Source organism: Capra hircus, chromosome 10 (assembly GCF_001704415.2).
Source record: "Capra hircus breed San Clemente chromosome 10, ASM170441v1, whole genome shotgun sequence".
NCBI classification, from domain to species: Eukaryota; Metazoa; Chordata; class Mammalia; order Artiodactyla; family Bovidae; genus Capra; species Capra hircus.
Genome location: NC_030817.1, coordinates 16334052 through 16361006, shown reverse-complemented (window position 1 = coordinate 16361006; position 26955 = coordinate 16334052). Strand labels below are relative to the sequence as shown.

Below are 26955 nucleotides of genomic sequence, written 5' to 3'. Positions count from 1 at the left end.
AGCTACAAGTGGGCCCACCCTCCTGGAGCGAAAGGTAGGAGTGGGCGGTGGTGGGCGAGGTGGCCAGAGCGACATCACAAGACCTGTGTGCTAAGCCAAGGAGTGAGAACCTTCTGCAGGCTAGGGGCAGCCACTGGAGGACTCAAGGCAGACCCGAGGCAGGGCAGAGGCCTGGAGAGAAGTGGAGAGCCCTGTGGAACTGCGGGGTGGGGACTGAAGGCATAAGAACAATGAGGAGGGCATCACAGGACCAAGGTGAGAAGCCATGAGATCTTAACTAAGAAGGAGAGGAGGTCTGTACCCAGTGGCCAGAGTGATGGTGCCTCTCAGGGCTTGGGTCTGGCTGACTGCGAGCTGGCAGAGCTCCTCATTGACACAAGGATTCACGGAAGAAGCAGCCCTGGGTCTGCCTTTGGATGCTGGGGCAGCAGGTGAGTCACAAATATTATAGAAGGCATCAGACCCCCACAGAGGCTACAAGCCTGAGAGCCACTAGAAGCAGATGAAAAGGCAGAGAAGGGTGAAGACTTGAGTGCAGGTAACAGGGCCTCTGAACACACACCTACTTTTCTGAAGAGACACCCAGCATAGGCTTCCCTGAGTCTCCAGGGCTGCGGCCTACGTATTCATTTTAGCTCCAACATGATAAAGTCCAGGATGGAATTGACCTCACCCCTGGACACACCTGTGGGCCTCAGTGAAGCAGCTCAATCTCTATTTAATTTGGTTCTATTTTAAACTTCTGCATTTTTTTATATATATACATGGTTTAAAAATCAGTTATGTATCAAAAATACCACTGCTTACCCTGCTTTCCTGGTCCTCTGAGTCAACTATTTTCAGCCATTAGCAGATGATTTTTTTTGTTTGTTTGATATTTACCTTCCCAGCTCTAAACAACATGGGTGTATAGATACTTCCTGGTTTTGTCCACATTAGGCATCATCCATTGACTTTCCGATACGGTGCACAGGGATTCAGCTCTGCTCACCCCACCCTCGCCTCCACCACATATGTTTGCCCGCTTCCTGTTCCTCCATCCTCCCAATACAGTTGTCATATTTGGTTATATCAGTTTTCAGTCTTTACATTATTATGGTTGTGTTCATGCTGTTCACAACTGAGTCACTCCAAGTAACTATGATTTTATTCCCCTTTCCTCCATAGCTTTTTATGTTCCACCAGAGTTCAAAATTGTGGCACTTAACTTGTGCTCATCACTACTCAAATCCCCCAGTTCTCTCCCAATTATGTAAACCCTTCTCAGTGTTTTCAGACACAGTCCTATCAATGTCATCTTTAGGACCAATCTTTCCTGGAGTCTTTGATCAGCTTGCATCAGAACAGGCTGTTTCTCTGCCTGGCTCATAGCTGTCCACCCGGGATGTTCCTTCACCACAACGTTGGTGAATTCCATCACTTGCCGTCATGTCCCGGTTTCCTGGATCTTATGTCTTACTCTCTAGGTTTCCTGTCTTGTTTTGGTGGAGCACTTCCCTTAGCAGCTTCCTGAGGAAGAAGGCTGAGCGCCAAAGAGTTGATGCGTTTGAACTGTGGTGTTGGAGAAGACTCTTGAGAGTCCCTTGGACTGCAACGAGATCCAACCAGTCCATTCTAAAGGAGAACAGTCCTGGATGTTCTTTGGAAGGAACGATGCTAAAGCTGAAACTCCAGTACTTTGGCCACCTCATGCAAAGAGTTGACTCATCGGAAAAGACTCTCATGCTGGGAGGGATTGGGGGCAGGAGGAAAAGGGGATGACAGAAGATGAGATGGCTTGATGGGATCACCGACCTGATGGACGTGAGTCTAAGTGAACTCCAGGAGTTGGTGATGGACGGGGAGGCCTGGCGTGCTGCGATTCATGGGGTCGCAAAGAGTTGGACACGACTGAGTGACTGAACTGAACTGAGCTGAGAAAGAGGATATGCAACTACCTTTTAAAAAACTATTCATGTATGAAAATGTTTGATTTTTTTCCAATATTTCTTTTTTGATAGTTGTGAGTATAGGATTCGCGGCTGGAAATGACTCTCCAGAGGGCATTGTTCTACTGACCTCTAGTTTTCCAGGCTTGAGAATAACCTGATGACATTCTATACCTGTTTTCTTTAAAATGTTTTAAGTAATCTGTTCTTGCTCTGAAAACTCCTTGGATCTCCTCTTTGTCCCAGTTTTCTGAAATTCTGTGGTGATGTGGAATTCAACTCAACTCCACACATAGATATCAAGACAGTCCTGTGCGGTGGAACTTCCTTCACTCAGGGTTTCAGGCTGAACAGAGACGTGCCCAAGAGTATAGAGCTGGAATATACGGGAACTGAGAGAGGTGAGGCAGACAGGTGTGGGTGAGTGTGCTGTGTTACACTCATACGTTACTCATACAAGATATGTAAGGGCAACATTTTTAAAATTCCATGTGTCAGTACTTTTTAAGGGAGACTCATCCAGGGTCGACTTTGCCCTTGCGGCACAGTGGTAAAAAATCTGCCTGCATGCAGGAGGCCTGGGTTCGATTCCTGGGTCGGGAAGATCCCCTGGAGAAGGGCATGGCAACCCACTTCACTATTTTTGCCTGGAGAATCCCATGGACAGAGGATCCTGGTGGGCTACAGTCCATGGGGTTGCAAAGAGTTGGATACGACTGAAGTGACTTAGCGTGCACGCAGAGGGATCGGATATTGCTAGTTTTCTGTAGAGAGCCAGGAAGGCTTGAGTTCCGGGTCAGTGGGTTCCAAAGCTCCCAGGGGTGTCAGCTGAAATAGAACCAGGACCCAGGCCCCTTTTCAGGAAGCAATCCCTAAAATGTACTTCTCCTTCACCCTGAAGGTGTACCTATTGATACTGATAGGTAGATATACTGATAACTAGATAGAACGTATGGTAAGCTGCTCAGTAAATGTCTCCCCAATGGATACACACAGAATAGTTCAATGTAAAATCTACCTGTCCCCTCCCTGGTGGGAATCAGCCAAGAGACAGCACTACCCTGGAGGCTGCCAGAACATCATTATTGAAAACCATTGATATACTATCTTAATTAAATCTCATAACAACCCTATGAGGCAAGTAGTTTTAATCCTTATTTTACACATTCAGACACTTAAGGCTAAAGAAGTAAAATAACTTGCCCAGGATCCCAAAGCTCATTGTTGTTATTCAGTCACTCAGTCGTGTCCGATTCTTTGCGACCCCAATAGCTGTGGCACGCCAGGCTTCCCTGTCCTTCACCATCTCCCAGAGCTTGTTCAAACTCATGTCCATTGAGCTGGTGATGCCATCTAGCCATCTCGTCCTCTTGCTGTCCCCAGCTCCTCCTGCCTTCAGTCTTTCCCAACATCAGGATCTTTTCTAATGAGTAGGCTCTTTGCATGTTTCACTTCAGCATCAGTCCTTCCAATGAGTATTCAAGGTTGATTTCATTTCAGATTGACTGGTTTGATCTTCTTGCAGTCCAAGGGACTCTCAAGAGTAACTTGATAATAACAACTCTCAAGTTGTTACTCTCTAACACCACAGTTCAAAAGATTGATTCTTTGGCACTCAGACTTTCTTATGATCCAACATTCACATCCACGTGTGGCTATTGGAAATAACATAGCTTTGACTATACAGACCTTTATTGAAAAGTTATGTCTCTTCTTTTTAATATGTTGTCTAGGTTGGTCATAGCTTTTCTTCCAAGAAGCAAGCATCTTTTAAAGCTCATAATGCAGAATAAATATTGAGTACACTGAATCCAGAGCTCACAGTAGATCTGATTTCTTCCACACAAAAAGCAACCCCAATTATCACTTGAATCCCGGGTGAGAGCCCCTGGGAATTCTCAGCAAACTGAAGCATTGCCCCAGGGAGCATGTGGGAGAGACATGTGGAAATGAACACAGGAAACCTATCTCGTTATTACTGGTTCTGATGCTAAATCAGCTATGGGACTGTGACAAAACTTTCTGACTCTGGGCTTCAGTTTCCAGATCTGTTAAATGAAGTTAAGAATGTATCTGTGGAGTTTGGGGAGAGGACCATGATAACCTAGGGCAAGGAACAGAGATCTCAGAAGGGTTTCCAAGAAAACAGAAGTTCTGTGTTCCCTGGAGAAAGATGGGAAACACTATCGGAAAACTGAGAATAGTGAAAGTGAATTTAATGTAGTAATACAAATTCTTAAATGGGTATGAGTTCTCCTTTCAAATACTCCATTGTAATCCAAGACTCCATGATTTCTACCCCCAAAATTGGGTGCCTCCAATGAGAACCAGTGGTTCTAAAAAACCACAAGGGTGCTCAAACTTGGCTGTACATTGAGACCACCTGGGCATCTTCAATCATATGGATGCTTAGGTTCCCTCTCACAGATCCTATGGAGAAGGAAATGGCAACCCACTCCAGTATTTTTACCTGGAGAATCCCAGGGACAGGGGAGCCTGGTGGGCTGCCATCTATGGGGTCACACAGAGTCGGACACGCCTGAAGTAACTTAGCAGCAGCAGCAGCAACACAGATCCTAACCTGAGATGTGGTTCAGGCTTTGGGAATGTGGAGAGTTCCCCATGGGATTTTAATGTGCAGACCAAGCTGAGAATCTCAGCCCCAGAGCTTTGAATTCTTCATTTTGGGGTGAAGATTAAAAGAGAAAACGAGGAAGCACAGGCACCCAATGACTGTTTAATGTGCAAACAAGTCACCTAGATGTCTTTTAAAATGCAGCCTCTAGTTCAGTTGGTCCAGGGTGAGCCTGGGCTTTTAACAAGCTCCCAGGGCTTGCCCACGCACTGTCCCCAGACTCTGCCTGAGGAGCCAGGCTGCAGCTTGCATGAATATGAGATGAGAATTATGGCTCTTTAGGTCAGCTGAGTCTTTATTTCTATGAGGGTCAGTTTTCCGATCTATAAAACACGGACAAGCAGTAGCACTTACACCACAGAATTCTTGGATGCTTAAATGACAGAATGTGGTCCACTGGAGAAGGGAATGGCAAGCCACTTCAGTATTCTTGCCTTGAGAACCCCATGAACACTATGAAAAGGCAAAATGATAGGATACCGAAAGAGGAACTCCCCAGGTCATTAGGTGCCCAATATGCTACTGGAGATCAGTGGAGAAATAACTCCAGAAAGAATGAAGGGATGGAGCCAAAGCAAAAACAATACCCAGTTGTGGATGTGACTGGTGATAGAAGCAAGATCCGATGCTGTAAAGAGCAATATTGCACAGGAACCTGGAATGTCAGGTCCATGAATCAAGGCAAATTGGAAGTTGTCAAACAAGAGATGGCAAGGGTGAATGTCGACATTCTAGGAATCAGTGAACTAAAATGGACTGGAATGGGTGAATTTAACTCAGATGACCATTTTATCTACTACTGCGGGCAGGAATCCCTCAGAAGAAATGGAGTAGCCATCATGGTCAACAAAAGAGTCTGAAACGCAGTACTTGGATGCAATCTCAAAAACAACAGAATGATCTCTGTTCGTCTCCAAGGCAAACCATTCAATATCAGGTTATCCAAGTCTATGCCCCAACCAGTAACACTGAAGAAACTGAAGTTGAATGGTTTTATGAAGACCTACAAGACCTTTTAGAATTAATACCCCCAAAAGATGTCCTTTTCATTAGAGGGGACTGGAATGCAAAAGTAGGAAGTCAAGAAACACCTGGGGTAACAGGCAAATTTGGCCTTGGAATGTGGAATGAAGCAGGGCAAAGACTAATAGAGTTTTGCCAAGAAAATGCACTGGTCATAGCAAACACCCTCTTCCAACAACACAAGAGAAGAACAACACATGTCTACACATGGACATCACCAGATGGTCAACACTGAAATCAGATTGATTATATTCTTTGCAGCCAAAGATGGAGAAGCTCTATACAGTCAACAAAAACAAGACCAGGAGCTGACTGTGGCTCAGATCATGAACTCCTCATTACCAAATTCAGACTCAAACTGAAGAAAGTAGGGAAAACCGCTAGACCATTCAGGTATGACCTAAATCAAATCCCTTATGATTATACAGTGGAAGTGAGAAACAGATTTAAGGGCCTAGATCTGATAGATAGAGTGCCTGATGAACTATGGAATGAGGTTCGTGACATTGTACAGGAGACAGGGATCAAGACCATCCCTATGGAAAAGAAATGCAAAAAAGCAAAATGGCTGTCTGGCGAGGCCTTACAAATAGCTGTGAAAAGAAGAGAGGCGAAAAGCAAAGGAGAAAAGGAAAGATATAAGCATCTGAATGCAGAGTTCCAAAGAATAGCAAGAAGAGATTAGAAAGTGTTCTTCAGCGATCAATGCAAAGAAATAGAGGAAAACAACAGAGTGGGAAAGACTAGAGATCTCTTCAAGAAAATTAGAGATACCAAGGGGACATTTCATGCAAAGATGGGCTCGATAAAGGACAGAAGTGGTATGGACCTAACAGAAGCAGAAGATATTAAGAAGAGGTGGCAAGAATACACAAAAGAACTGTACAAAAAAGATCTTCACAACCCAGATAATCATGATGATGTGATCACTAATCTAGAGCCAGACATCCTGGAATGTGAAGTCAAGTGGGCCTTAGAAAGCATCACTATGAACAAAGCTAGTGGAGGTGATGGAATTCCAGTTGAGCTGTTTCAAATCCTGGAAGATGATACTGTGAAAGTGCTGCACTCAATATGCCAGCAAATTTGGAAAACTCAGCAGTGGCCACAGGACTGGAAAAGGTCCGTTTTCATTCCAATTCTTAAGAAAGGCAATGCCAAAGAATGCTCAAACTACCACACAATTGCACTCATCTCACACGCTAGTAAGGTAATGCTCAAAATTCTCCAAGCCGGGCTTCAGCAATATGTGAACCGTGAACTTCCTGATGTTCAAGCTGGTTTTAGAAAAGGCAGAGGAACCAGAGATCAAATTGCCAACATCTGCTGGATCATGGAAAAAGCAAGGGAGTTCCAGAAAAACATCTATTTCTGCTTTATTGACTATGCCAAAGCCTTTGACTGTGTGGATCACAATAAACTGTGGAAAATCCTTCAAGAGATGGGAATACCAGACCACCTGACCTGCCTCTTGAGAAATCTGTATGCAGGTCAGGAAGCAACAGTTAGAACTGGACATGGAACAACAGACTGTTTCCAAATAGGAAAAGGAGTACGTCAAGGCTGTATATTGTCACCCTGCTTATTTAACTTCTATGCAGAGTACATCATGAGAAACGCTGGACTGGAAGAAACACAAGCTGGAATCAAGATTGCTGGGAGAAATATCAACAACCTCAGATACGTAGATGACACCACCCTTATGGCAGAAAGTGAAGAGGAGCTAAAAAGCCTCTTGATGAAAGTGAAAGAGGAGAGCGAAAAAGTTTGCCTAAAGCTCAACATTCAGAAAATGAAAATCATGGCATCCGGTCCCATCACTTCATGGGAAATAGATGGGGAAACAGTGGAAACAGTGGCAGACTTTATTTGTTTGGGCTCCAAAATCACTGCAGATGGTGACTGCAGCCATGAAATTAAAAGACACTTACTCCTTGGAAGAAAAGTTATGACCAACCTAGATAGTATATTCAAAAGCAGAGACATTACTTTGCTGACTAAGGGCCATCTAGTCAAGGCTATGGTTGTTCCTGTGGTCATGTATGGATGTGAGAGTTGGACTGTGAAGTAGGCTGAGCGCTGAAGAATTGATGCTTTTGAACTGTGGTGTTGGAGAAGACTCTTGAGAGTCCCTTGGACTGCAAGGAGATCCAACCAGTCCATTCTGAAGGAGTGCAACCCTGTGATTTCTTTGGAAGGAATGATGCTAAAGCTGAAGCTCCAGTACTTTGGCCACCTCATGTGAAGAGTTGACTCATTGGAAAAGACTCTGATGCTGGGAGGGATTGGGGGCAGGAGGAGAAGGGGACGTCCGAGGATGAGATGGCTGGATGGCATCACGGACTCGATGGACGTGAGTCTGAGTGAACTCCGGGAGATGGTGATGGACAGGGAGGCCTGGCGTGCTGGGGTTCATGGGGTCGCAAAGAGTCGGACACGACTGAGCAACTGAACTGAACTGAACTAAATGAGGTAACTAAGTATACATTCGTAGCACAATAGAAATGTTCAATTTTTAATTGTTAGGATATCTGACACTCCGAGAAGGCTTATCATCTGCCAGGAATGTTTCAAGTGCTTTCAAGCCTTAACTCATCCAAGCCTCAAAACAACACTGTGAGGTAGGTACTATTATTTCATCATCCCTGTTTTACTGATTTTCCAAGCTACTGAGGCACAGAGAGGTGGGGTATCTTAATTTACTAAGCAGGCCTGGGAGCAGCTAAGTCGGTGTTTGAACCCAGGGAAGATCTGGGCCCTTGTTCCTCCCCAGGGCTGCAATCACCGCAGGCTTGACCTAGAGGCCCTGACTTGAGGGCTTCTCTGCAGAATGGGCTGTGCACCAGCAGGGGGCAGCATAGGGCTACATGCGTGCAGAAGCCACTTATCGTGCGTTGTGCTGGACACCTCACCACGAAACCCGCGCTGGGTCTTCAGCGTCTTAGAACTCCCCTCTCTTTTCCGCCCTCAACTTGTCGCCTAGGAGGCCGCCCAGGGATCCATGAAGAAAGAAGAGTCCTACAGAACAGGTTCAAATCTGAGTTCCTCAATGTAAGACCAAGTTCGCAGGGAAAGCAAAGAGGGGAAGTGAGTTTGCGCTTCTCGCCTTTACCCCAGGAGCGCAACCAGCCCGGAAAATCTACAAATCTGTCTTTATTCCGAAAGTCCAACAAGGGCTGAGGAGCTCAGCCAAGTGGGCAAAAGTCGAGAATCCCTCTTGGATACCACAGAGCCGTTTGGAGGCGCCGGGCATCCGTGTGGGCGCTCAGGGAATGCGGGCTGACAGGGAGGAGACTCTCTTTAGAGGATTACCTTCGCAAAGGCGGAGGGCATTTTCTTGCAGAGTGCCCCGGGAGGGGGCAAATGAATTTGAGAAAGCAGTGCCAGGGTAGGGGGATTAACCGGGCGGTTTCCATGGTGCCTGGGGCGTGGGGGGGAGGAATGCACCCGCAAGCGGTGGCGAAACAACTGTACTGTCCCGCCAGCTAGAGAAGGCTGGAGGCTGTGGGGCGGGGTGGGTGGGGTGGGGTGGGAGTGGGGGTGGGGGGTTCGTGGGGGGGTGGAAGCCGCGCACGGCGGGGGCGGGGCGGTCACGTGTGCGGAGGGGCGAGGCCGCAAGCTGCCCGAGGAGCAATCCGAGTCCCAGCCGAGTGGCTGCGCCGCCGGGAGAAAACTGACCAGGACCGAGGGGCTGAAGGTGGGCAGGACGCCTCCGAGGCACTCAAGGCTCCAGCGGCCGGGACCTGGCTCAGGCCTGCCTGCAGCCGGTCTGGGGGACAGCTGTCAGGGACGGAGGACGCCAAGGAAAAGTGAGAGCCGAAGCTTGGGGCTGAGCGGAAGAGCCCCACTCGCTGGCTTTTACGGAGGCTGGGGACTCAGTTTATTCCTCCGGGGCAGGTTGGGCAAGTGCCACGTCAGCTCTAGCTGACCAGCCGACACCACTGTCCTTTAAGCCGACTCGAGTTGTCAGCACCTGCTTAGGGCGCCAGGAGAGGCTGCGGTCATGGTGAGTGAAGACCCTAACCAACAGGACCACGATGGCACCCCTTCGCAAACTTCGGCGCTCCAGGAGCACCCCAATCTCTCAGTCCACCCCAGCGTCTCGATCCACCCCAGCGTCTCGATCCACCCCAGCGTCTCGGCCCACCCCAGCGTCTCGGCCCACCCCAGCGTCTCGATCCACCCCAGTGTCTCTGTATACCCTAGTAGTTCAGCCCACCCAAGTACCTTGGCTCAACCCAGTGGCTTGATCCAGCCCAGTAGCTCGGGCCCTGAAGATCTTAGCGTGATCAAGGTGAGCAGGCGCCGGTGGGCGGTGGTCCTGGTGTTCAGCTGCTACTCCATGTGCAACGCCTTCCAGTGGATCCAGTACGGCGCCATCAATAACATCTTCATGCACTTCTACGGGGTCAGTGCCTTCGCCATCGACTGGCTGTCCATGTGCTACATGGTGACCTACATCCCTCTGCTCCTGCCGGTGGCCTGGCTCTTGGAGAAATTTGGCCTGCGTACCATCGCCCTCACTGGCTCCGCTCTCAACTCGCTGGGGGCCTGGGTGAAGCTGGGCAGCCTGCAGCCACATCTCTTCCCAGTCACCATGCTGGGCCAGGTCATCTGCTCCGTGGCCCAGGTCTTCATCCTGGGTATGCCCTCCCGCATTGCTTCCGTCTGGTTCGGGGCTAATGAGGTGTCAACCGCCTGCTCCATAGCTGTCTTTGGCAATCAGGTGGGTAGAGGAGTGGGTGGCCTTCACTGTGGGACTGAGGGTGTTCGTTGTACCGAACTGCTTCACTTCGTGAAGCCTAGCTTTCTGACTTCAGCAGTGTTTGTGACTCTGGCTGACCGTGGCTGGGTGTGACTGAGTGAGTGGATGATTGTGACCGAGTGGGTGTGTAAGAGAAGTGGGGAAACGAAAGGAAGGGCCTTTGCCGTCACCCGCAGTTTCTCTTCCTCCAGCAGAAAGCGTGCTTCTGGAACACATGTTGTCTTTATGATCTCATTCCTGAACTTCCTTCACCAGCTTGAACAGGATAGCTCTTCTTTCTCAGGGAATAGCCCCTGGCCGTCAGACTATTCTGTGTCACTGGAGGTTAAGTTAGTTAAAGTGAAGTCACTCAGTGGTGTCCGACTCTTTGTGACCCCATGGACTGTAGCCTACCAGGCCCCTCCCTCCATGGGATTCTCCAGGCAAGAGTACTGGAGTGGGTTGCCATTTCCTTCTCCAGGGGATCTTCCCGACCCAGGGATCGAACCCGGGTCTCCTGCATTCCAGGCAGACTCTTTAACCTCTGAGCCACCAGGAAAGCCCCACTGGGGGTTGGCGGGTGTTCTTTGCCTGTCCAGCCAGCTTTCCCAGAGGGCAGCATCTCCTGCGCCACGTGGAAAGGCAGAGCAGTGCTGGAGCTGCGCTCACCTTCTTTATACCCAGCTGGAGCCAGGACAGTGGGAGCAGTGCTTGGTGGCAAATGCCTACCCTGAGAGTTATAGTCAAGTCCAGGAGGAGGGAATCAAGCTCTTGCTCTGAATTTCCAAGGCCTAGAAGCCATGGGAAGGCCTGGAAAGTTCATCTCTTAATCCTTTGTCTTTCCTCCTTAGGGGAAGGAGAATATCAAGTTCTTTGCATCTCGGTCTGGACATGGCCCAGAAAGGTGGGCTTGTGTGAGTCTGATCACTGTGTCCGAAAGGGTGAGGCAGCTGTTTACGGGGTCCTTCTTTATCTGGACCACTGCCTGGGGTGGGGGGTGGGTCTCACTTCTTCCAAAGCACATGCAGTTGTGGCTACACATCTAACAAATGACCAGGAGCCCTTGGTTCTTGAAGGCTTGTTTCCTCTTCCCTGTTTGTTACATTTAGAACAGGGGTCCCAAGTTTTGGGCCATGGACAGGTACCTCCTGTCAGATCAGCGGTGGCATTAGATGAGAAATAAAGTGCACAATAAATGTCATGTGCTTGAATCATCCCCAAACCATCCACCCCTTCCCAGTCTGTGCAAAAATTGTCTTTCACGAAACCTGTCGTTGGTGCCAAAAGGTTGGGAACCGCTGATTTAAAATGTTTAAGCTTTCATTTAGAAAGTTCTTATTCGGGTCAGAAATTTCCAAACTTCTCTAAAGGTAAATTGTCATTCTGCTCATCTTTACCACCAGAAAAGTAACTTGAGCTAAATTTTTTCAGGCCAGTAAGTCCTGCCACTTGGGTAATAGTGTAAGCAATCAGTGGAAACAACAGACGGGCCTTCTCAGCACAAGCAGGAACAGAAAAGCCTCTACCCAGTTTTCTTTAACCTGTGGGTTTGACCATTCAGAAGATTGAATGGATTTGAGGGTTGGGGAAGAAACCAGTTGGATCTTTTTGTTCAGGGCAATTAAAAAATAGGTACTGAGGGTGACATTCACAACACCCTGTACTCAAAGGTGGTGTGACCACAGGTTTGGACATCTCCATTGCAGCATTGTTGGTGGGGTTGGCGTTACTGGATGCTTTCTTTATCCGAGGGTGAAGCTGGGGAGTCGAGGGGCAGGATCTTTCGTGTCTCCAGAGGGTTAAAGCTGTCTATTTGCAGCCCCAATGGGATTCAGACAAGGTCACTGCAGTCCCAAACCCATTGTTTGGGGAGGCCAGGAGAGAGATGCACCCTCAGGTGGCCTGGGCGATCAGAGAACCAAACACTTTCTTTGTTAACCATGGAGCAAAAGCTAATTGCTTTTCAGTCTTCTCCACTCACACCTGTGCGGGAAAAGTTTCAGTGTTAGTCACTCAGTCATGTCTGACTCTTTGCAACCCCATGGACTGTAGCCCACCAGGCTCCTCTGTCCATGGGATTCTCTAGGCAAGAATACTGGAGTGGGTAGCCATTCCCTTCTCCAGAGGATCATGCAGACCCAGGGATCAAACCCAGGTCTCCTGCATTGCAGGCAGATTCTTTACCATCTGAGCCACGAGGGAAGCCCAAACTTAAAGCCAAATATATCTTTAAAATTTAGTAAGAATAGTTAGCCATTTCCTACCCCTACTCCCCACCAAGGTCAGAAAATGCTAAGAATTTCACATTGAAAGACACCCTAATAGCAGATATTCTTGTCATGGTGCCATCAATTTAGCCTTAACCGTTTAGCCTTAACTCACCGTGCTAAGTTAAAAAAAAAATTATGAAAAGCTGAATTGCTTATGCTTCCTCACGTAGAGGTGACTTTGTTTGGCTCTTGGCATGTGTTTTAACCTTTTTTGCTAAGTAAAGCGTGATGGAATGGTGGAGAAATATTAATAGAACACCTTGAGCTCTTTTTTTAGGGAAAAAGAAAAAAAGATTCCATGAAGCTGCCTAAACAGACTATAAGCGTCTTTTCAGAGAGTTACTCTGCGTGGCTGCAGACTTCACACTGATCAGCCAGACTCCTGTTCCCTGGAAATTCTGACCTCATTTGTTCCTTGACTCAACAGGCGTTTACCCAGAAGCTGCAGTGGCTCAGTGGTAGAGAATCTGCCTGTAATGCAGGAGACCCGCCTTTGGTCCCTGGGTGGGGAAGACCTCCTGGAAGAGGAAATGGTGACCCACTCTAGTATCATTGCCTAGGAAATCCCAAGGACAGAGGAGCCTGGCGGGCTACAGTCCCTGGGGTGGCAAGAGTTGGAATCGACTTAGCGACTAAACCGTTACCACCAGGTTTGGTGTATTAGCACAGAAATGGATGCCTTGGCAGGTGCTGTGCTGGGGCTACACAGAGACTCCCTTGCCTTCAGAGTTCTCCTCCTAGGCTTTTAAACTGTACCAGGCACCAACATCCAGATTTTTAAAAAAACATACAAGCAACCAGATGAGAGTATAGAGGATTTGTTTTCAGTTCTTTGCGAGGTTTTTACTATCTTCTTGTCATTGCTAAGGGAAGATTGAAGGAGAAAGAAGCTAATATCTATCAACACCTATGATAATACAAGGCACTTTTTCATCCGTATGCTTTTTTTGTTTTAGCCTCTGAGGTGGGTGGGATTGTCTCTGTTGTTACAGGTGAGAAACTTCAGATGCAGATAAATGGAGCAACCTTTTCCGGGGTCCTACAGGCCCTGAGTGATAAAAAGGAGGTTTGAAGCCAGTTCCTCTTCCACAGCCCCTGTCGGTGGGCCATTATTGGGTCTTCATGGGGACAAACCATAGATTTAGAAATTAAAAGGCAAGATTCCGAGTCTCAGGCTCTGGGCCTGCATCTCGAGGCGTGTTGGTGGTGGCACCGTGTCTAGCAGCTTGTCTGGAGTTTGTAAGCCAGCCCCTGCCTTCTATTCTGGATCTCCAGGCATTAGTATTGCCTCCTCACCTGACGGATTTCCCAGGCAGCTCAGTGTAAAAGAATCCGCTTGCCAAAGCAGGAGACACAGGAGATGTGGGTTCAGTCCCTGGGTCAGGAAGATCCCCGGAAGAGGAAATGGCAACCCACTCCAGTATTCTTGCTTGGGGGATTCCATGGACAGAGGAGCCCCGCGGGCTGCAGTCCGTGGGGCTGCAAAGAGCTGGGCGTGACTGAGCAGGCACACATCACCTGCTGCCTGTGGAGGGGCTGTTCCTACCTCCCTGAGCCTCAGGAAGTGGGGGCTCCAGGCTCCAGGGCGAGGAAACCTGTGGATCTGAGCTGGGGTGGCAGTGGACAGGGAGACGTGGCCCGCAGCTGAGGCACTTGCCTGTGACCCTCGCTCAGGTGGTAGCAGTCCCACAGGGTTCCCAACACTGGTTCCATTGTTTCCAGGGAGAACCGTCTGTGTGGGGTTTTGAGTGATGTGGACACATTGTTATTGAGCCAGGCAGGGAGGAAAGCCTTGTGTGAGATCTGGTGACCGCTTGGTGGCATGGGGGCGAGGGACATGTGGGAGCAGGATTAGATCTTCAAGGCGGCCCCGGCCCCAGTGAGGAGCCGCCAGCGCTGAGACCAGAAGGGATTTCCTCCAGGGCCCCAGGGCAGCTCCCAGCATAGCGCCACCCAGAAAAAGACTAGAGAGAATCAGTTTGCTTTTCAAAGTGAAGAAAATATAGTCACCTTAGAGTTCTACAGCAGCCTTGGCTGTGGGCTATGGAGAATAGCCCTGTCCAAAAGAAATACAATGAAAGCCACAAACACAAGCCACATACATGACCAAATTTTCTAGGAGCCACTTGAAAAAAGGTAAAATGTAAATTTGTTTACGAAAGTAAACAGAACAGTGAAATTAGGTTTAGAACGATACTTTATTTAACTCGGCATATCCAACATAGTATTTTGATATGTAATCAATGTAATAAAATTACTGAGAGGCTGTTTTACATTCTTTTTCTGTGGTGAGTCTTTAGAAGTTGGCATGTATTTTAGACCTACAGACTAGCAACATTTTCCACTATGTCTGGGATGATGATGCTAATTGTAGGGGAGGAAAAAGTTTTCCTTAACTGTCTTAGAGTCCCCAGCTAAAAATTAAATGGACAAAGTCAAGATTAATAAAAGCAAATTATGCATAATGATTTACTATAAATATTAGGTGACGCGGGAGTGTTTGTGAGGAAATGAAGCAATAGTTGGACCTATGCACTTCTTTTTTTTAAGAAAAATGATTTTCCTTATTTTTGGTTGTGCTGGGTCTTTGTTGTTGCATGGACTCTTCTCTAGTTGCCGCAAGCAGGGGCTGTTCTCTATTTGTGTGCGGGCTTCTCATTGCGGAGGTTTCCCTTATTGCAGAGCACGTGCTCTAGGGTGTGTGGGCTTCAGCAGTTGTGGCGCACGGGCTTACTTGCTCTGCCATATGTGGGATCTTCCTGGATCAGGGATTGTCTCCTGCCCTGGCAGGCTAATTCTTTACCACTGAGTCACAAGGGAAGTGCAGACTTGTGCACTTCTGTGCCAGGTTTGATAAGAGTGGACACTCAGAGGAGTGTGATAGGATAGGTCTGAGATCATTGTAGATCGGGAGCACTGTCAAGGCCTGTTTGTCAGGATTCTTTTCTGCAGTGTCCCTTTATCTTCAGAGACAAGGATGCTCCCTTCCTCTGGGCGCCAGGAGGGTACCTCCCACAGGAGGGTTTTAAGGCTTGTTTGGGGGAAGAATGGGGAGGAGAGGGGAGGAGGTCACAGTGACCTTCCTGCTTTGCAGTTCTCAAACTCCTTCAGCTTAAAATATTCGCTATGCCAGGGTCCCAAATTCGGGGGCATTGGGTCCTGAATCTCATCATATTTCAAGCATTTGGAAATCAGGCTCTCGTGGATAAATGCAGGCTCTAGGAAAGGCAGTCCCGTCTTGAGGGGGTGATGTTTGCTGGACTGGCTGGTCCTCTGTTGCCCAGGGAGACTGGGTGTTCCTGAGGCCGACTCAGGAGTCAAGGTCAGGAGAGGTGGCTGGCCGGCCTTGTCTTGTTCCAGACTTCCGAGCACGTGGGTGGGTGAAAGTTCAGGCTTATCAGTCTGGCTGTTGCCATGTCAGAGAAGCTCTCGAGGTCTGAGTGATGTCTGGGGGGAGGTGAAGGCCAGTGCTCATGTGCTTTTGCTTGTGGTCATTGTCAAGCCACGTGAAGCAGCTGCCCCCGTGGCTGGCTACTTGCTGACCTCCCCTTCTAGTTGGGAGAGAGGACCAGGCAGGGATTGGGAGAGCCAGGGCAAGGCTGGTGGAGACTGGCATGAGAAGGGGTGGGGCCGGCACCAACCCTCTAATGCTCATAGGGGCAGCCAGGTCGTGGAAGGAAAAGTGAAACAGGAGGGGGGTCATGGCATCGTGAGAGCACGCATCCCAGCTGAACTGACAGCTGCTTCAGCCTCTGCCACCCGCTCATATACACAGCATGACGATCTCATGTTATCAGACCATCTCATTTGTTGGTGCCTTTAAAGAAGCTAGAAACCAGATTTTTACTTAAAAATTTTTAAATTGTGCTAAAATTATAACTCATTCATAATTTTAACCATTCATAAGTATACAGTTCAATGGCATTAAGTAGTTTCACAATATTGTTTAAGAACTACTAGTATCTATACCCCAATTTTTTTTTTTATTATTCCCAACAACTCTGTACTCATTAAACAGCAACTCCTCTGTAATCTCTATTCTATCGCTACTCTATTCTACTTTCTGTCTCCATTAATTTGCCTATTCTAGGTCCTGCATATAACCAAAATCATGCAATATTTTGTCTTTGGAGTCTGGCTTATGAAATCTGTTTTTATTTTTTAATTCTGATAAAACTCAAAAATTATCCTGTCGTTGTTACCGTCCATGTTTTGAGATTGTGGGTCATATAAGACTTCTAGGGTGAGACTTCTAGGGAAGGTAAAGAGGAACTGAATGCCAGTTCTGGTTTCTCCTTCATGCAAAGCGCTCACCAAAGATACAGGCAGGTGGGTGAGCTCAGAGGCTGGCCACTCCAGGAAGGAAACTAGACCAGTGCTCCCTCAAATGGTGCCCATTTACCTCACCTGTGGGTCCAGGACAGACTACAGATGCCTGGGCCCTCACCTGGACTTCCGAATCAGATCCTCCAGGGAAGAGGCCAGGCGCCTGTGTTTCCACCTGGCTGCCCAGGCGAGGTTTGTGATCAGACGTGAACTCACCAGGAGAGAGGAGCCCGGTGCCCTGGGGAGGCGCCCTCCGGCCTGGAGCTGGCTTCCTGTCAGGGCTGCCCTGTCTTTGCTGCTGTAGACGGGTCCAGTTCCCAGGTGGAAGAGCTGGGATCTCAGTCACTCTCCAGAGTGAGATGGGAGGGTGGGCTTGGGTGGGGCTCATAATTCTGATTCACTTAAAGTTCTGAAAATAAACAAAGCCCTGGGAGTTTGGGGGGATGGGGAGGCCCTGCAGGCCTGTGAGGTGGAACCATAGCAGAAGCTCCTAATCCTGCTCCTTTGACCTTCAGCTCAGTGCACTGCAGGGGAGGAGGCTCTGGTGGCCTGGCCTGACTCCTGACTTGGCCGTGTTGTGTTGGCAGGCAGTCTTGAGGGTCTGATAATTCTGTGGGATCAGGTCTACATCTTCAGTTTAGCATCCAGGGCCCCTCCTTCCTTGGCTTTCCTGGCTAGCCTGTCTCTTGTTCCCTCCCAGTTTTTCCCCTGCTCTGACCAGTTTGGCTTCTTAGTTCTGTCCTTGAAGATACATTGCTTAGAGATTAAGCCTAAAGCCTTGGAGAGTGACATCAGTAGATGGAGGACCAGGAATCTCCACACATATACACTTCTCCCACAGAAACATTAAATAAATGAGACACTGGCTAAAATAACCTTCCCTATGGGATTTCTGTACATCAAAGATCTACAGCAACCAAGGAAACACCCAACTGAAGAAAAAGTCACATTCAAAATGGTAGAAAGTTTCATGGCCATTTTGCCCAAGTCTGCCTCTCCCCTCTCCCTTCTCCTGTCCCTCCCTGCAAACCTGAGAGCACAAAGCAGACCAAACATGCAACATTTTCCATCAGTTGTTTCTATACACTAACAATGAACAATCCCCAAAGGAAAGTGAAACAATTCCAATTACTGTAGCATTGAAGAAAACACTTGAGTCATTTAACCAACAAAATGAAAGACTTCTGCACTGAAAACTGTAAAATGTTACTGAAAAAAATTAAAGAAGTCAGAAATAAATGTAAAAACATCCTGTGTTCATGGATTGGAAGATCTTAATATTGTTAAGATGTCAATACGACACAAAGCATTAGTATAAATCTATAAATTCAGCACAATCACTATCAAAATCCTGATTTTGTAAGGAAAAAAAAAGATGAAGGAAAATAATCTTTTCCTTCTTCTTTTCCTTCATCTTTTCCCCAGATGAAGGGAAAAAAATGCATCCTAAAATTCATATGCAGAAGTTTAAGGGACACTGAGTCGTCAAAGCAATCTTGGAAAAGAATCAGTTGGAGATCTGACATTTCTTAATGTGTCTAATAAAACTAACACAACTAATAACAAAGCTGTAGTAATCATGACAGCGTAGGATCAGCATAAAGACAGACTTACAGACCAAAGGAGTACAGAGTCCAGAAATAAACCCCCACATCAGGTCAGTTCAGTTCAGTCACTCAGTCGTGTCCAACTCTCTGCAACCCCATGAATCGCAGCATGCCAGGCCTCCCTGACTCCATCGAGTCAGTGATGCCATCCAGCCATCTCATCCTCTGTTGTCCCTTCTCCTCCTGCCCCCAATCCCTCCCAGCATCGAGTCTTTTCCAACAAGTCAACTCTTCACATGAGGTGGCCAAAGTATTGGAGTTTCAGCTTTATCATCATTCCTTCCAATGAACACCCAGGACTGATCTCCTTTAGAATGGACTGGCTGGATCTCCTTGCAGTCCAAGGGACTCTCAAGAGTCTTCTCCAACACCACAGCTCAAAAGCATCAATTCTTCGGAGCTCAGCTTTTTTCACAGTCCAGCTCTCACATCCATGCATGACCACTTTATATGGTCAAATGATTTTCAACAAGAGTGTCGAGACCATTTAAGAGGAAAAGGACAGCCTTCTTTTTTTTAATAGACTTTGTTTTCTTGAGCAGTTCTAGGGTCACAGCAAAGTCAAGGGGAAGGTGGAGATTTCCCAAATATTCCCCACACGTGTTTCTTGTGTAGCCTCACACTGTCAACCACCCCCACCAGAGCGGTGCATGGGTTACAGCTGATGAACCTACAAGGACACATGAGCACCACCAGTCTTTCCAACAGATGGTAGTGTGCAAAGCTATAACACTCTTAGAAGAAAATGTAGGGGGAAATCTTCATGATCCTGGATTTGGTAATGACGGCAGTGATTTCTTGGATGTGAGACTAGAAGCATCTATAGCAACAATAGCATAAATTGGACCACATCAAAGTGGAGAACTTTCATGTAAAAAGGACTCTCTCAACAGAATGAAAAGGCAAACCGTGGAATGGAAGAAAATATCTGCAAATCATGTATCTGATATGCAGTTCATAGCCAGCATGCATAAAGAACTCCTGCAGTTGAACAACATCAAACACACAACCCAATTTAAAAATGAGCCAAAGACTTGAATAGAAATTTCTCTCCCCAAAAAGATGCATGGATGGTCAATAAGTATATGAAAAAAAGCTCAGCATTAGGGAAATACAAATCAAAACTGCAATGAGATGCCACTTCATTACCCCTTAAGATGATTGTCCAAAAGAAAAAAAGTAATAAACGTAGGCCAAAATGTGGAGAAATTGGAACCCTTGTGCATTGCTGATGGAAATGTAAAATGGTGCAGTCACGTGGAAGACAGTATGGCACTTCCTCAAAAAATTAAGAATAGAATTACCATAGGATTTGGCAATTCTACTTCCGGGTATATACCCAAAAGAATTCAAAGCAGGACCTTGAACAGATATTTGTACCCGTGTTTATGGCATCATTCTTCACAGTCGCTGAAAGGTGGAAGCAACCCAAGTGTTCATCTATGGCTGATTGTTAAAATATGAAAAATGCACATGGTGAAATATTATTCATTCTTAGAAAGAAAGGAAATTCTGACATGCTACATATGGATGGACCTTAAAGACGTTGTGGCTGAGTTAAATACGGTAGTCACAGAAATAGATATTCTGGAAATCTACTTATGTGAGGTATTGAGCTGTCTTTTCCTTCTGACACCAACCAATTCTGACTTTCTCCGATACCAACTGGATGTTCCACAATTCAGTTCAACTCGGACACTAACTACTTGGAGTTAGTGCAGACCCCAGAAGTTAAGGGCTTGGACCCACAAGACTGTCTCCATTTGCAAGTCCTAGGGACCTCCTGTATTTCTGACTGACTAGCTATAAGGTGGGGTTCCTGTGAGCCCTGCTCAGGATCTGTAATTTGCTAAAATGGCTCAGGGAACTCAGATAAACAGTTTCCTTAACTGTTTTTCCTGGTTTATTATAAAGGGTACAAGTCAGGAAAAGCCAAGTGGAGGAGATTCCAGAGCCTCTGTGGGGTGCCGCCCTCTTAGCACTTTGATGTCACATGTTTACCAGCCTCAGGGAAGTTTCCTTGTACAAGGGTTTTTCTAGAGCTCAATTCCCTGCTGCCCTCCTATTCTCGAGGAGGGGGAGGGGAGTTTGCTGCTGCTGCTGCGTCACATCAGTCCTGTCCGACTCTGTGCGACCCCATAGACGGCAGCCCACCAGGCTCCCCCGTCCCTGGGATTCTCCAGGCAAGAACACTGGAGTGGGTTGTCATTTTCTTCTCCAGCGCTCGAAAGTGAAAAGTGAAAGTGCACTCATTCAGTCGTGTCTGACTCTTCTTGACCCATGGACTGCAGCCTACCAGGCTCCTCCGTCCATGGGATTTCCCAGGCAAGAGTACTGGAGTGGGCTGCCATTGCCTTCTCCAGGGGTTTGCTGAAAGTTCCCAAACTCTAATCACTTGAGCTTCTGGAGACCAGCTCCATCCCAAGGCTCTAGAAAGGTCCCAGTCTGAGTCACCTCATAGCATAAGCTCTGGTGTGATGGAAACAGGATCCCTGTGAATCACAAAGGATACTCCTATCACTCATAAAAGCCCAGGATTTAGAGCTCTGTGCCAGGAACCAGAGAGAGAGAGACTAAATAAATTTATATTATACCACAGGCACTGTGAGTAATCAAATTCATAGAGGCAAAATGTAAAATGGTGGTTTAGGGGGGCTGGGGCAGGAGGGTGGCAGGAGCTCATGTTTAATGGATACAGAGATTCAGTTTGGAAAGCTGAAAAGTGGTGCTGGATGGAGGCGATGGTTGCACAGTAATAGAATGCACTTAATGCCGCTGAACTGCACAGTTAGAAACAATGAAAATAGTGAAGCTTAGGCCATACGTGTGCGTGCGTGTGTGTGTGTGTGTGTGTGTGTGTGCGCGCGCTCTACTACCAAAGAAACAGGACACACACTGCTTGGGAGGTGGCTCCTGTGGTTGGGGTCCCGATACCTGCTCCCCCCGCCGCCCCTCAGTCTCTGTGTCGGCAGAAGGTGATCCTTGCCCTTCTGTGTAACTGCTGAGTTTCCATGGATACTGGCCTTTGTTTTCCCCATGGTTTGAGTTTCCCTGCTTCCTTAACTTTTCTCCTGTCCTCTTCCCCTGTTCCTCCACCTCCTGTAAATGGGAAACTTGCCAAAGGACTGGAACCTTGACTAATACATGTCTCCCATGTCTCAGGGTTCTGGGCATAACAGGAGCCTGTGACCGGTCAGACTTATTAGTAAACAAGTATTCCTTTCCTGAGGGGAAGTAAGGTGACCACTCAGGTAGCTGAGAGCTCAGGTGGTTGTCGAAAGGAACTCTCATGCCTGGATTGTCCTCCTGACATGACTCAATCTTATTACTTCAGTGGAAAAATCTATTCAATCCTTACAGGGCACCTTGAACTCTGCTGGGCCCACGATGGTTAGAACACCATCTTTAGTCCTGCTGTGTACTCTTGGAGAAGACCTTAACTTTTCTAACTTTTGGCATTTTCTTTTGTAAGATGGAGATAATATTGAAAGAAAGCATTAGTTACTCAGTTGTATCCGACTCTTTGTTACTCCGTGGACTATAGCCCAACAAGCTCTGTCCATGGAATTCTCCAGGCAAGAATACTGGAGTGGGTTGCCATTCTCTTCTGTGAGGATCTCCCCGACCCAGGGGTCGAACCCAGGTCTCCTACATTGCAGGCAGATTCTTTACCATCTGAGCCATCTGGGAGCCCACAGGAGATAATATTAGCTAATGGACATAAACTTGGGAAAACTTGGGGAGATGATGAGGAATGGGGGAGGCCTGGAGTGCTGTAGTTTGTGGTGTCACAAAGAGTCAGACACGACTGGCAACTGAATGGCAGCTGCAAAAGGTGGATGAGAGGAGTAACGAGGGCCTTTAGTGAGCAGAGTTTATCAGCTAAATGAAGAACAGGTGCTGTCACTACTATATCCTCAGCACAGATAATTGGCTGCTGATCTGGAAAGAGAGACCAACACTTAAATGCTCATTATACCACTGTGTGGCAGGCTTAAGGGTCCATGTGTACAGGACATTCAGGGCTCACTCTGTGGGAGGACATGCTCCAGAGTGAATGTCCGGGGGACCCAGCCGGACAGCATCCCCAAGGAGGTGATGGTTATGAGCCGATTCTCCATGAATGAAGTGACCAGGAATTTGGGTCAACAGGGAAGAGTGGGCCTTTCTAGAAGTTTCCAGGCAGTCTCCTGATGGAGACTTGTTCCTCTTGAGAACTGCTCCGACTAAAAGCTGTCTGGCGCTGGGAGACGGTGTTACCTTCCCAGTGTGTGGTTGATGGAACCTGGCATCTGTGTTGAAGATTTCAGGGTCTTGGGGATGATACAGATACTGGGCCAGCTCCTACACATCAGACCTCAGGCTTACAAACCTAAGACCTTACTGAAGGAGGCATGGCGCCCAGGCTTATCAGATGGACACAGCCGTTTTCCACTGCCTGATTCTTGATGTTTATCCAGGAAAGCTGTTAACAGGATGTCCTTCCCTTACCTGCCCCCCTCACCCCCCACCCCCACATCAAAGGGCCCTGTGTTAATTGGTTGGATACCTATCAGAGATCCCTATCAGGGCTTTTCCCCCAGTGGCTCAGACAGTATCTGCCTGCAAAGCAGGAGACCTGGGTTTAATCTCTGGGTTGGGAAGACCCCCCTGGAGAAGGAAATGAAAACCCACTCCAGTATTCTTGCCTGGAGAATTCCACAGAGAGGAGCCTGGTAGGCTATACAGTCCAGGGGGTCACCAAGAGTTGGACACAACTCAGTGGCTAACACTATCAGAGATGATAAAGAGCTATAGGATTAAGGTGCAAGTGGGTGTTTGCTCTTCTTTCTTTCTTCTCTATCTCTTGACTTCTGTCTAGCACCATCCCAAACTTAACCCAGGGGAGCATCTCCCATCTCTTGGTTCTTCAGGATTAACGGCCTTTGTCTTTGCTGAGTTATTCAGGGGTGAGAGGTATCCTGCATGTCCTGGGGGCCCATCCGGACTCCTCTGCCTCTTCCCCCCTTGGCAAGCATCTCTCCTTTTCTCTGCTGGTGAAATCTGTAGCTTGACCTCTGAGCCCCACACGGTTGGAGATGAGGCCTTGCCCCAGCGTGAGGACAGAGAGTACCAGGGCACTGTGTGTTTGCAAGAGGGTAATGGGAGGTAGGGCTGGCTTTCCCTTGCTCATCAACTTCTCAGGATTAGACAGAGTGTCCCCAAACCACAAGTGGAGTGGTATTTGCTTTGGCTCCTTCTGACTCTTTCTTTAGAGAGGAGGAACCCATTTTGGAACCAGATCAGTCTTGATTGGACAACTCTGCTGACTCCAGGAAGGAAGGGGACAGGAGCTGGAGCAAGGCTGGGGGTTATTTTTCTTCCTCTTCCTCTCCCCTGGACATTCCTGATCTGTACCCCCACGTCGCTGTGTTGGCATGGCTGCGTCCGCCCAGCTGGCTCTGGACGCAGCTGTCTCTGCTCAGGGCCATTTGCTGTGCCCACCAACTCAGAAATGTAGGAAGTGGGGTGCCATGAGTCGTGGCCTTAAAGCGGGGAACATCACAAACAGCTGTTTGGGGTGGCGGCTCCCCCTTGAGCAGTCCTAGCCTCCTCAGACCTTTGACCTGGGCTTCCTGTTTGTGGAGCTACTCAATGAACTCAGAGGCCCGATTCTTCTCTGTCAAGGAGCTAGGCAGGAGCACACCGTGATCCCACTGTCCACCCCTGCCTGGGACTCCAAGGGAAGCAGCAGCTGAGAATTAGCTCTTGATTTCTGTCCTTGGGGGGTACTAAGTCACTTCAGTCACGTCCGACTCTGTGCAACATTATGGGCCGTAGCCCATCAAGCTTCTCTGTCCATGGGATTTCCCAGGCAAGAATACAGGAGCGGGTTGCCATGCCCTTCTCCAGGAGATCTTCCCGACCCAGGTATCGAACTCTCATCTCCTATGTCTCCTGTACTGGCAGGCAGGTTCTTTACCACTAGTGCCACCTGGGCAGTCCTCGGGGCAGTGAAGGGCCATTGTTTCTAAGTGAGCTCCAGGAATCTCCAGCATCAGCACCACTTGGGGGGGGTGGGGAGCGATGGGGAAGGGGGGAGTGTTGTTTGTGAGATATGCAGATTGCCAGGCCTAGGGGGCCAGATCCAAGGAATTACCCTCTCCGGGGTGGGACTTTAGAATCTGTGGTTTTGATTCTCCACCGGGAACTGTGATACTGAAATTTGAGAACTCCTGATACAGGAGCTGTGGGACCCTGACCCAGCTCTGCCAGCCCCGTCTTTGGAGCCTCCGGTTGGACACCTGCCCTCCTGGGGCATCAGCTTCCTTATCGGTACCGAGAAAGCCAGCCTCACAGATGGACACCCATGTTAAACGAGGTGTGAAAGCTCCTGAACCAGGAGGATCCTCCACAGACATTCATTGAGTGCACATCCATCTTCTCCCTCCCCACCAAACTCAGGTTCACAGCACTCTTTCAGATATCTCTGGATCTAGGCCTTTCTTTCATCTCAGCTGCTGTCCCAGGAATACCACTTACCCATCCTCCTCCCTGACGCCATAGGTCAGGAAGGAACTTAAGCAGACCTGCCTGTCCACTCCCTCCACCAATGCGCTAGGTTGGTGCTGGCATCACCACCTTTCTAGAAATCGGTCACCTCCCATAAGACCTTGTTTATAGAAAACAGGCCAGAAGAGGCCCTGGTGGGCACACAGTGGGGACTGAGAATGTGCAGATGAAAAGATGGATGACTGGTGTTCTGGTTTTACCCTTTATCTTTGGGGCATTGTCTTCTCATTGCTGAAGGGAGATTCCAGAGCATATATTTGCCATTGAATAACATGTCACCCAGGGCCTCGGGAGCATGGGAGTGGTGGGTGCAGGAAAAATGCAGCTTGGCCCAGCCCTCCTACTAGTCTTTTCCACTTTTTATGTGTCAGTGGGCCTCCTGAAAAAAATCCCCATCCACCTCCTTCCTAAGCAGCCTTGGAAGCTGGTCCTGGGAAGAGTGGCAGGTGGGGAAGCTCCTCCTTTGAGACTGGCTGACTTGGGGGGTGAGACCCTGGGAAGACCTGGCTGCCAAGAGACATTCTCAGCCTCTAGCCTTGGGACAGCCATCTCGATAATGCCTTGCTTTATTTGTGGAGTAGAGACAGCCCTAGGGCTTCCCTGGTGTCTCAGTGGTAAAGAATCTGCTTGCTGAGCAGGAGATGCGGGTTTGATCCCTGGGTCAGGAAGATCCCCTGGAGCAGGGAATGGCAACCCACTCCAGTATTCTTGCCCAGAGAATTCCAGGGACAGAGGGGCCTGGCGGGTTACAGTCTATGGGATTGCAAAAGAGGGAGCAACTATACAACGATAATGACAGTCCTCCTTGGCAATGGCTGGTTCTCTCAAGGCTACTGTGAGGGAAAGGAAGTTGTGTTTGCAGGGATCAGACCACCACTGTAATTTTGTTCACAGACACCACAGATATTGACATTTTCTCCAGTTACTGTACTGCCTCTGACTCACTGTCCAGAAAGAACTTTAAGAAGAAAGTTATTTATTTACTTGGCTGTTTCAGGTCTTAGTTGGGGCATGTAGCATCTAGTTCCCTGACCAGGGATCGAACCCAGGCCCCCCTACATTGGGAACATGGACTCTTAGCCACTGGATCACCAGGGACGCCCCTAGAAAGAATGTTGATAAGAGGTCCAGAGTAATTGTTAGCTATTCTATAACGACCCAAACACATTCCTTAGTTATGTAGCAAACCCATTGCAAAAGACCCCATTGGTCCCTGGCTCTTCTTGGGTCTCAGACCACGTGTTCCTGGGCTGTGTGGCTGCTTGAAGCCTGGCTCAGCAAGGCTCTGTGGGAAGACAGCAGGGCTGGGAGTGGACCAACAGAAGTCTGATGTTACCTCACTACTGATCAGCTCTGTGACTTCAGCGAGTTGAGCCAGCTCAGTTATGAAAGGGAGAGAAGGACGGGCCCCTCCCAGGGCTCCGTGTCTCATCTGTGCCATGGGCTTCCTGTGTTCACCTCACTGGATGGTTTTGATGCTGTTTGTATGCTGGATGTGCAGGTGCCTTGAAAACTGTGAAATTCTGTGCAAATGTGGGCGTTTGAAAGTGAAAATGAAAGTCGCTCATTCGTGCCTGACTCTTTTTGTGATCCTGTGGACTTAGACAGTCCATGGAATTCTCCAGGCCAGAATACTGGAGGGGGTAGCCTTTCCCTTCTTCAGGGAATCTTCCCAACCTAGGGATCAAACCCAGATCTCCCACATTGTAGGCGGATTCTTTACCAACTGAGCCACAAGGGAAGCCCCAGAATGCTGGAGTGGGTAGCCTATCCCTTCTCCAGGGCATGTTCCTGACCCAGGAATTGAACCGGCATCCCCTGCATTGTAGGTGGATTCTTTACCAACCGAGCTATCAGGGAAGCCCTTTAA

At 48.2% G+C, this 26955-nt stretch overlaps 1 protein-coding gene across 2 annotated transcripts in view; it reads left to right on the top strand.

Annotated features, from left to right (window-relative positions):
• Nucleotides 9175-26955, top strand: part of LOC102188506 (feline leukemia virus subgroup C receptor-related protein 2) — a 120299-nt gene continuing 102518 nt past the window's right edge. Inside the window, exon 1 of one of the 2 annotated variants that reach the window (XM_018053950.1) lies at nucleotides 9175-10312. In XM_018053950.1, the coding sequence (XP_017909439.1) occupies nucleotides 9590-10312 (723 nt within the window). In that variant the 5' untranslated portion in view covers nucleotides 9175-9589. The remainder of the gene's footprint in view (nucleotides 10313-26955) is intronic. The other variant, XM_018053951.1, reaches the window with a different exon arrangement.